At 42.6% G+C, this 10,675-nt stretch overlaps 1 protein-coding gene and 1 long non-coding RNA gene across 2 annotated transcripts in view; both read right to left on the bottom strand.

Annotated features, from left to right (window-relative positions):
- Window positions 1-1,650: 1,650 nt before the first annotated feature.
- On the bottom strand, window positions 1,651-5,313 carry LOC106566424 (uncharacterized). The gene is made up of 2 exons (XR_001319876.2): window positions 4,704-5,313; window positions 1,651-4,433 (listed from the first exon to the last, which is right to left on the bottom strand). It is a non-coding gene; the product is annotated as an uncharacterized lncRNA (long non-coding RNA).
- Window positions 5,314-6,894: 1,581 nt separating this feature from the next.
- The window catches only part of LOC106566425 (zinc finger protein PLAGL2), a 59,216-nt gene continuing 55,435 nt past the window's right edge, over window positions 6,895-10,675 (bottom strand). Inside the window, exons 2-3 of the mRNA XM_014134442.2 lie at window positions 9,906-10,616; window positions 6,895-9,722 (exon numbers count right to left, since the gene is read on the bottom strand). Coding sequence (XP_013989917.1) covers window positions 8,240-9,722; window positions 9,906-10,201 — 1,779 coding nt within the window. The 5' untranslated portion in view covers window positions 10,202-10,616 and the 3' untranslated portion in view covers window positions 6,895-8,239. The remainder of the gene's footprint in view (window positions 9,723-9,905; window positions 10,617-10,675) is intronic.

Here is a 10,675-nt window from a genome sequence, read left to right as displayed (position 1 = left end):
CCCTGGCCTTATCTGCAGTCCTCATGCCTCCTTGCAGCATGCCTAAGGCACATTCACGCAGATGAGCAGTGAACCTGGGCATCTTTATTTTGGTGTTTTTCAGAGTCAGTAGAAAGGCCTCTTTAGTGTCCTAAGTTTTCATAACTGTTACCTTAATTGCCTACCGTCTGTAAGCTGTTAGTGTCTTAACGACCGTTCCACAGGTGCATGTTCATTAATTGTTTATGGTTTATTGAACAAGCATGGGAAACAGTGTTTAAGCCCTTTACAATGAAGATCTGTGAAGTTATTTGGATTTTTACGAATGATCTTTGAAAGACAGGGTCCTGAAAAAGGGACGTTTCTTTTTTTTGCTGAGTTTATATGTAGGTTAGCTAAATAATGTGGTGACTAAACTGCTTGGAGTAACCCTGTATTGTAAACTGTCATGGTCAAAACCTATTGATACACCAGTAGCTAAGATGGGGAGAAGTATGTCCATAATAAAGCGCTGCTCTACCTTCTAAACAACACTATCAACAAGGCAGGTCCTACAGGCCCTAGTTTTGTCGCACCTGGACGACTGTTGAGTCATGTGGTCTGGTGCCACAAAGAGGGACCTCAGAAAATTACAATTGGCTCAGAACAGGGCAGCACGTCTGTCCCTTAAAAGTACACAGAGAGCTAAATTAATGATATGCATGTCAATCTCTCATGGCTCAAAGTGGAGGAGAGATTGACTTCATCACTACTTGTATTTATGAGAGGTATTGACATGTTGAAAGCACCGAGCTGTCTGTCTAAATGACTAGCACACAGCTCAGACACCCATGCATACCCCACAAGATATGTCACCAGAGGTCTCTGCACAGTCCCCAAACCCTGAATAGACTATGGGAGGCACACAGTGCTACATAGAGCCATGACTACATGGAACTCTATTCCACATCAGGTAACTGATGCAAGCAGTAGAATCAGATTTACAAAGCAGGTAAAAATACACCTTATAGACACGCACGCACGCACACACACACACACGTACACATGGATTTTGTGTTCTAGGTATGTGGTAGTTGAGTAGGGGCCTGAGGGCACACACTTAGTGTGTTGTGAAATCTGTTATGAATGTATTGTAATGTTTTTAAAATGGTATAACTGCCTTAATTGTGCTGGACCCCAGGAAGAGTAGCTGCTGTCTTGGCAGCAGCTAATGGCGAACCATTATAAATACAAATTCAAAAATCATCATCACCCTATTATTGCACACATGGATTTTTACAAATGAATTCAAAAATGAAAATCTGAAATGTCTTGATTGAATAAGTATTCAACCCCTGTGTTATGGCCTAAATTCGTTCAGGAATAAAAATGTGCTTAACAAGTCACATTATGATTTTCATTTTGAATTCATGTGTAAAAAACATTCTAAAAATATAATTCCACTTTGACATTATTGGTATTATGTGTAGGCCAGTGACACATAATCCATTTTAAATTCAGGCTGTAACACAACAAAATGTGGAAAAAGTCAAGGGCTCTGAATACTTTCTGAAGGCACTGTGTACACTGCCTTTTTCAGCATGAGTCTGTTTAGTCCATTTCTGACTTTTCTGTGTTCTAACCATGCTCCTTTCAAAAGACAAAGGAGTAAAAAACGCAGCCAAAGTATGAAACCGTGAATTTGTCTTTTAATAATTTCAACATAACACATGACAAGTCAAAGATACAATGTACTGTACAATAAGTAAAGAGGTTTGCTGTTATGTCATCTCTTTGGATCAACCAATGTACAAATCTGTCACTTTACATTGCAGCAACTGATTGCATGTGAGATATGTAACAAAAAAAAGCTACGTTTTTCTCTGAAGAATATTTTTATACAATTCTCCCTGTAGTTGATAAACTCCATGCTATAGAAAATAGTGTAAGGATGAATGCAAATATTCCATTTTTGTTTTGTTCACCTTTTTTCCAGAGTTGGCTGTAATAAGCAAGTACTAAAAATAAATGTCTATGTCACTAAACAAGATACACAAAAAGCTTAGAATGCAAGACTTACATTAAGCTAAAAATATATAAAACTACATGTGGATTTTGTCTTCACCAGACAGTACCCAGTTTCTCACTAAGAAAAAAAAAAAAAAGCATTCATGAAATCCAATTGGTTTTCTGACTTAAAATGTATCAAATAATTCCCTTAAATTCTGTGTTGTTCACCTACTAACAGAGGAACGGTGAGGACAAGTGCATCTCTAGTAGGTGCAGGTGAGGTAATGAACCAACAAGGTATTGTAGCGGAAACATCCGCTCCGCACTCAGTCAAAACTGAAGGCGAGATATTACTTCCACAACCTTTCATTAACGATGCCAATGACCTATCTGATGCTTTAAATCATAACACCACTGTCAGAGGTAGGCCTTCTCAGGGGTAGAGCAGAGGCATCTCTCCAAAAACGAGTGGGATGGACTCATGATTAGGTCATCCTGATGATACTGAAGTACTGCTAAAATACTCCTGAAAAGGCCACTTCCCAAGGTTAGCTCTGCAAAACGTAGCATTTACAGCGCCTCCCAACAAGTACTTTAGTTTTAGTTCTCTTCCGCCAATGAATTATTAGCATTTCTATCATCTCTACTGTAAACTGTTATGTGTGGGGTGAGGTCTACTGTAAACTGTTATGTGTGAGGTGAAGTCTACTGTAAACTTATGTGTGAGGTGAGAACTACTGTAAACTGTTATGTGTGGGGTGAAGTCTACTGTAAACTGTTATGTGTGAGGTGAGGTCTACTGTAAACTTATGTGTGAGGTGAAGTCTACTGTAAACTGTTATGTGTGGGGTGAGGTCTACTGTAAACTGTTATGTGTGAGGTGAAGTCTACTGTAAACTGTTATGTGTGAGGTGAAGTCTACTGTAAACTGTTATGTGTGGGATGAGGTCTACTGTAAACTTATGTGTGAGGTGAAGTCTACTGTAAACTGTTATGTGTGAGGTGAAGTCTACTGTAAACTGGGGCAGATGGAGACTTACTTGCCTTCTCTATAGCAAGCCCTGTCTTGGCACAGCATGGTCAATACAGAGTGTTGTACAATATTCATTTCAAGACTGCCTGAATCTGTCTAGAAGCAACATGTGTTATCTAGCTACTAGGCAGTAGTACAACCCTTTTCAGTCATGCATCAGTCAGTTGTTATGAACATGGGTGCTAAATAAAAGTGCTTTAAAACTGGGTTCCCCAGATAATGTGCTGTTAAATGGAACTATGTCACATCTGTCGGAGAACAGGACCTGCTCTTTTTCATCTTGAAGAAGAGGTCGATCTGGTTGTCCTTCTATTCCAGATTGTCAATGTGATGTCCTAGGGACGATGATGTGTAATGTTCACCATGCTCTCTGTTACAGATACTTGGTTGTAGAATATATTTGTTGTTGGTTAGATACCATTTCAATAGAGAAGGCAACGCTGGTTACCCAACGGGCTGAGAGGGGAGTGGGGGGCACATGATAGAAGGTATTAGTGAAAAGTCTTATCAAAAATACTGTTATTCTTTTGGAGAAAAATACACAAAAGTTGATAAAAATCTACACATCAAACTAATGGCACATACATATACAGGATCAAATACAAATGAAAAAAACATATCAACATATAAGATGAAATGTTAAAAGAAAAAAATAAACATTTTTTTTTTTTTAAAGGTTGAAAGTGCTAGAATTCAGATCAGCTGACAGAAACCCAGAGAGGACAAACTCAATGCTAATTACTTTTACTTTTTTTTATCAATAAATGAATAAAAAGATAAATGCTACATTTGAATCCTACAATTTTGTCTGGAATTGAACATAGCCATGGTCTTTTAAAATGTATACTTGATATAAAAAGGCTATGATTTAGACATAACCTTTTTTTCCCCATTTATATCAATATTTATATCCAATCTCCTCTGAGAGAAACAGTCAAACTCTTTCAAATGTAAGAATCGCATGTATCATGATCAATCATTAAATGTTCATAGTTTAGACAATGTATCAGCCTAGCGGACAGTTTTCCAGGGATAGACTGGTAAGTGTCAACTTGAACATACCTGCACTTATTACCTCACAAGCATTGGTTGGCAGTGACACTATTTGTAACAACCAAACAAACATGAACTTAAATCCAAAATAATACAACATGGATTTTAATGAGCAATTGTGCAAGATTTAGTTTCCTCTCTCCGGGTTTTGGTAAGAAAAATAAAATAAAATGAGGTGATGTGTTGTGTTGTTTCGAGGTCCTGTTTTAACAAACAGAAAGTAATATAGCATATGACAACAACAACAACAAAAAAACGACTAAGAAATATCCCAGTCAGGCGTCCCATGCTTTGAATGTCAAAGAGCAGGCTGGTGACTTGTCTGTTCTGGATATTGTCCTTTTTACATAGACCCTTTTCTCTTGAATCTAGGAAGCAGCTGAGTGAGGAGGAGTACAGGAGAGGAAGGGAAACACTTCAAATCGGTACTACTGAAATGTTCTAGTGCTCTACAGTCGCTGGGCAACCATAGCTAAAAGCAGCCGTATGTTTTATTTTCCTTATGTTTGTATTTCTTTTTCTTATATTTCTACTTGACTTATACTTGAAACTACATATTCACTAATAGATGCCTGTGGACTGGGCTCAGTACTCAAACAAAGTCAAGGGGTTTGAGAGAAGTTGAAAACAAAGAGAATGATATTCATACCGTAAAGTTTAGTCCTTGTACTCTCCAGGCAGAATTGATCTTTTAACGTTGTCCATCCTACAAACATAACTCACGGGACACAAATAAGAGCACCTGTTATAGTTTTATAACTTTGGGCTTAAGTTTTCAAAAGGCTAGTGAATATGAAAAAAAAAAGGCATCTAAAATCAGATCGCTTTGTTTACTTAGGGTCAGGTTGGGTTTCATACTGAGAAAGTAGAGAATGAATTGAAACTGGAGAGTCTATCAATGTTATTTTTGTCGACTGCTAATTCATTATTATTCCACTAACAGCCTACTAAAACATTTGTCAAAATCCACAATCCAAGTTTCTGCTACTAACTCAAGTAGATAAAGGTAAAGGTAAAGATAAAGGTAAAGATCAAGGTAAAGATAAAGGTAAAGGTAAAGCTAAAGCTAAAGATAAAGGTAAAGGTAACGATAAAGGTAAAGGTAAGGATAAAGATCAAGGTAAAGATAAAGGTAAAGGTAAGGATAAAGATCAAGGTAAAGATAACGATAAAGGTAAGGATAAAGATCAAGGTAAAGAAAGATAAAGGTAAAGGTAAAGATAAAGGTAAGGATAAAGATAACGATAAAGGTAAATATAAAGGTAAAGATAAAGATCAAGGTAAAGATAAAGGTAAAGATAAAGGTAAAGGTAAAGATAAAGGTAAAGATCAAGGTAAAGATAAAGGTAAAGGTAAAGATAAAGGTAAAGCTAAAGATAAAGGTAAAGGTAACGATAAAGGTAAAGGTAACGATAAAGGTAAAGGTAAGGATAAAGATCAAGGTAAAGATAAAGGTAAAGGTAAGGATAAAGATCAAGGTAAAGATAAAGGTAAAGGTAAGGATAAAGATCAAGGTAAAGATAACGATAAAGGTAAGGATAAAGATCAAGGTAAAGATAAAGGTAAAGGTAAGGATAAAGATCAAGGTAAAGATAACGATAAAGGTAAGGATAAAGATCAAGGTAAAGAAAGATAAAGGTAAAGGTAAAGATAAAGGTAAGGATAAAGATAACGATAAAGGTAAATATAAAGGTAAAGATAAAGATCAAGGTAAAGATAAAGGTAAAGGTAAGGATAAAGATCAAGGTTAAGGTAAAGGTAAAGATAAAGGTAAGGATAAAGATAACGATCAAGGTAAAGGTAAAGATAAAGGTAAAGATAAAGGTAAAGGTAAGGATAAAGGTAAAGATCAAAGGTAAAGATAAAGAATGAATACAGTGGAGAAAAGCTAAAGGGCAAAGCTAATACTTCATCCTTTTTTGAGCAATAAAATGGTAGATACACACAAATGTAAACCTGCCAGACATTAAAAAAACATCATCACTTTGTTTTAACATGTCTTCCTAAATACACCTTACTGAGATAAAAGCAATTATAATATACATTTTTGATGAGATATTTTGTACACTGCAATAACATTCTCTTACACGTTTTCCTCAATGTCGTCGTTGTAATTTTTGTTTGCTATTCACATATGTCAGGGTGGTTTTTACCATGCATCTCTAACAGAGAGAAAATATATGTTTTCTTCAAAAAAACAATACATACCAGTAATGTGTGGCATATTGTTACCATGGAGACTTCTTAAAACAAATACTGGAAGGAAGACAGTTGAAGGAAGGAAAATCATCACGAGTCAAATACTGGTAATGACCTGTTTTCAAGAGCAGCTTTTATAGTTGTGTTTTTTCCCAAATAGGGTCATCGTCACTGAGGGTTAGCCAAAGAGATTCTTAAAGGTGAAGAGCCTTCTGCAAAGAAAAATGCTTCTCTAGAAAAACAACATAAAACCAGCATGACTTGGCATGTTTTCTACCGACTCAGATGTTTTCACATATCTTTGCCATTAAATATGTGGGCGCCACTGGTCGCTGTGTTTGGCAGCGTTGGTTATCTATGTTAATCAACTCTATGTTTTATACTTTCTGGACAACTGATCTGCCTCTATGAGTCATAACAGGAATCAGTTGTTCGAGTCTTTCTCTGAGATATTTTTAGTGTGGTTGTAGCCTATTGGAGGAGGGCAATGTTGGCGGGGCATTATCACTTCATTCCTTCATTAATCTTTCCCCTGACGGTGATGATGACAGACAGGTTGTGTTTTCCCCCTGACGGTGATGATGACAGACAGGTTGTGTTTTCCCCCTGACGGTGATGATGACAGACAGGTTGTGTTTTCCCCCTGACTGTGATGATGACAGACAGGGTGTATTTTTCCCTGACGGTGATGATGACAGACAGGGTGTATTTTCCCCCTGACGGTGATGATGACAGACAGGGTGTATTTTTCCCTGACGGTGATGATGACAGACAGGGTGTATTTTCCCTCTGACGGTGATGATGACAGACAGGGTGTGTTTTCCCCCTGACGGTGATGATGACAGACAGGGTGTGTTTTCCCCATGACAGTGATGATGACAGACAGGGTATATTTTCCCTCTGATGGTGATGATGACAGACAGGGTGTGTTTTCCCCTGACGGTGATGATGACAGACAGGGTGTGTTTTCCCCCTGATGGTGATGATGACAGACATGGTGTGTTTTCCCCTGACGATGATGATGACAGACAGGGTGTGTTTTCCCCCTGATGGTGATGATGACAGAGAGGGTGTGTTTTCCCTCTGATGGTGATGATGACAGAGAGGGTGTGTTTTCCCTCTGATGGTGATGATGACAGAGAGGGTGTGTTTTCCCTCTGATGGTGATGATGACAGACAGGGTGTGTTTTCCCTCTGATGGTGATGATGACAGACAGGGTGTGTTTTCCCCCTGATGGTGATGATGACAGACAGGGTATATTTTCCCCCTGATGGTGATGATGACAGACAGGGTGTGTTTTCCCTCTGATGGTGATGATGACAGACAGGGTGTGTTTTCCCCCTGATGGTGATGATGACAGACAGGGTGTGTTTTCCCTCTGATGGTGATGATGACAGACAGGGTGTGTTTTCCCTCTGATGGTGATGATGACAGACAGGGTGTGTTTCTGGGCAGGTGGTTCAGACCTTTACACTCATAGGAGAGATAATCTAGCATGTTCAGTCACATTTGGAAAAGCAAGAAAATTATATTTCATCCACTTCAAAACATCTTCTCTAAAATTAATCTTTGATTTTTTTTCCTAATATTATTACTTTATAAAGTAGCAGTACCATGCCTTCAGGCCTACTGATGCTGCCTACTACCTACATAATAAAGGGAGAGGGGATCATGGATGAGGGAGATAGGTTGGTGGGAGAGGGGATCATAGATCAGGGAGATAGGTTGGTGGGAGAGGTTATAACTAAAGGATAGAAAGAAAGTTTTGTTTTAAAATGTCTCATCTTATCCCTTTTGTTTCAATAAAGGGTTCAGTTTTCTCTAGGGCTCAATCAAAAGCTTTTCTGTGATTCTATTAAGGCATCTAAGTGTTCATGTGTTTTTATCACCGTCCTTGCGGCCAGCAGGAGGCCCCTTGGACCTTGGGCGCCCAGGCAGTGAGCTGAGGATGAAGGCGTAGGGACCGGGCCGGGCCTGGTGGCCCCTCATTGGAAGGCCTGGTGAAAGCGAGGCAGGGTGGTCGTGCTGAGGCTGGAGCTAAACACTGGCGGGAGAGGGTGCAGGGGCCCTAGACCCAGGCCCCCGCTGGAGCCATGCTGCTCTTGAGGTTGAGGTTGCAAAGAGGTAAGAGGTGCGGCTGCAGCTGTGGCAGCGGCGTGGGGCTCGGCAGCATGCAAGGATGAGGATGACGAAGAGGAGGAAGAGGAGGAGGCAGGGGTAGACGAGGTGTAGCTCATGACTAGCCCTGCTGTGCTCATGGGGGCGTTGTAAGGGGGCAGGTTAGGGGGCAGGTTGAGGGGCAGGAAGCCCAGCAGGTGAGAGAAGTCCATGTTAGCAGCGCACAGAGCCTCAGCGATGACCGCAGGGCTCTTGGACAGGAGGGGGTCACCACACAGCTCGTCTGTCAGGCCTGAGGGGTGCTCTAGTCCCTCCTTGGGGGGCGAGGAAGCAGCATGATGATGATCGCCTGAGTGGTGGCCCGGCAGCCCACTCTGCAGATCCATGAGAAAGCTCTCCATCTCCACTTTGAGGGGCTTGTCCAGCAGGTATGAGGTAGATCCCAGCTGGTACTTGGGCGGCGGCTGGGCTTGCTGTTGCTGCTGGTGCTGTTGGGGCTGCTGCAGGTGGGGCAGCGGGGGGGAGTGTTGGATGTGGTGGTGATGGTAGTGGTGGTGGTGGTGGTGGTGCGGGTGATGGGGGTGGTGGATCGGGGGCTCCATGTGACAGCCCATCCCCATGGCAGTGGACAGGGAGCCGGACATCAGAGAGTGGTGGTGGCCCACCCCAGGGTTGGACATGGCCTGGAGGTGGTGGGGGTTGTACATGCCCATGGGGAAGGAGGTGCCGCTGGGGAACGGCTTGGCCAGCATGGGGTCTTTGTTGGAACCCATGCTGCACATCATGGGGTTGAGCTCCTCTTTGACAGTGCAGGGGGAGGAGCCAGAGCCCAGCAGGCCTAGCATGTCGGGAGGCTCCGTCTTTATCTTCAGCAGCTCCTGAGAGTGGCTCTTCTTCACATGCCGCGTCAGGTGGTCCTTCCTGCCGAAGCGCTGGGCGCAGTACTGACACAGGAAGTCCTTTCTGCCGGTGTGGACCACCATGTGGCGACGCACGTCCTTCCGTGTGTAGAAGCGGCGGTCACAGTGGTCACACGGGTGCTTCTTCTCCTTGGCACCTCCGGAGGACTTGCCCGAGTGGCTCTTGAGATGCTCCAGCAGGGCAGGGGTAGTCTCGTAGCTCTGCAGGCACACCTTACAGGTGAGGTCTCCAGCCGTGGCTGAATGCATGGCCACATGACGCTTGTAGCCCAGCTTGGTGTTGTAGTGCTTGCCACATTCCTCACACTTGAAGGCCTCTTTGTTGGGGTCATGGGTCTGCAGGTGGTTCTTCAGGTGATCTTTGCGGTGAAACATTTTCTCGCAGAACGAGCACTGATGAGTTTTCTGTGGAGAGTGTGTGGCCATATGCCTGGATAATGAGGAGAAAGGGAGAGAGGGAGAGTGAGAGAGAGTGTGAGAGAGAGAGAGAGAGAGAGAGAGAGAGAGAGAGAGAGAGAGAAAGAGAGAGTACATTATGATACAAGTTAGTCTGTGAAAATGTTTTAGAGGAAATGTTAAGAGTTTAAAAACTCTTGGTGGAGTGATGTTTTACCTGAACAGTTTATATTTGGAGCTGAAGGCCTTAGGGCAGTGTGGCTGAGAGCAGTGGAAGGGTTTCTCTCCCGTGTGACAGAAAGCGTGAAGCCGAAGTTTATCCTGGGAACCAAACAAAGTCCCACACACCAAACACTCGTTCCCGCTGGCTCGCTCTCCCCTCTCTCGTTCCCTCTCTCTCTCTGTTCGTGGCAGGGTAGTGCCTCCGTACAGCTTGGCAGCGGCTCTTCCTTCCTCGTCCTCCTGCGTCAGTGCGGTAATATGGCGTGGGGCATCGGCGGCAGCAGCTGCCATGGCAGCCCTAGGGTGCTGTTGCCATGAAATCCCGGCCGTGGCTCCCCTGCCTTCCAGGCGCTACGTGGGCAGTGGTGGGGTGCAGTGAAGGGCGTGGCTCCAGGCGGGGCCGGGTAGGCCGTAGGGGGGGGGGACGACTACGGTCTAGATAGTGCTGTTGTTGTCAATGTCTGCTGAAAAACACAAGTATTTGTGTACTTGTTTACTATGTGAGAACTGGTCCTTCTGTCTGTGGAGCTCCTTTTTTTCACTCTCTCCCTCTCCCTCTCTCTATCTCTCTCCCTCTCCCTCTCTCTCCCTCTCTCCCTCTCTCTCGCTCTCTCTCTCTCCTTCTCTTTCTCTCTCTTTCTCTCACCCAGTCCCAACAGCTATGGTTGGAGGTGAGTAGGAAATGCTGCTCTGCATCTTTATTCCCCTGTAAAGGAAAGAAAAGCGAGACATTAGTAAATCCTGTTTTTCTTATTGAAGTTTACT

The sequence above is a fragment of the Salmo salar genome, chromosome ssa13, assembly GCF_905237065.1.
Source record: "Salmo salar chromosome ssa13, Ssal_v3.1, whole genome shotgun sequence".
Lineage (NCBI taxonomy): Eukaryota > Metazoa > Chordata > Actinopteri > Salmoniformes > Salmonidae > Salmo > Salmo salar.
The sequence above is the reverse complement of the archived record's forward strand: the minus strand, read 5'-3'. Positions and strand labels throughout refer to the sequence as shown.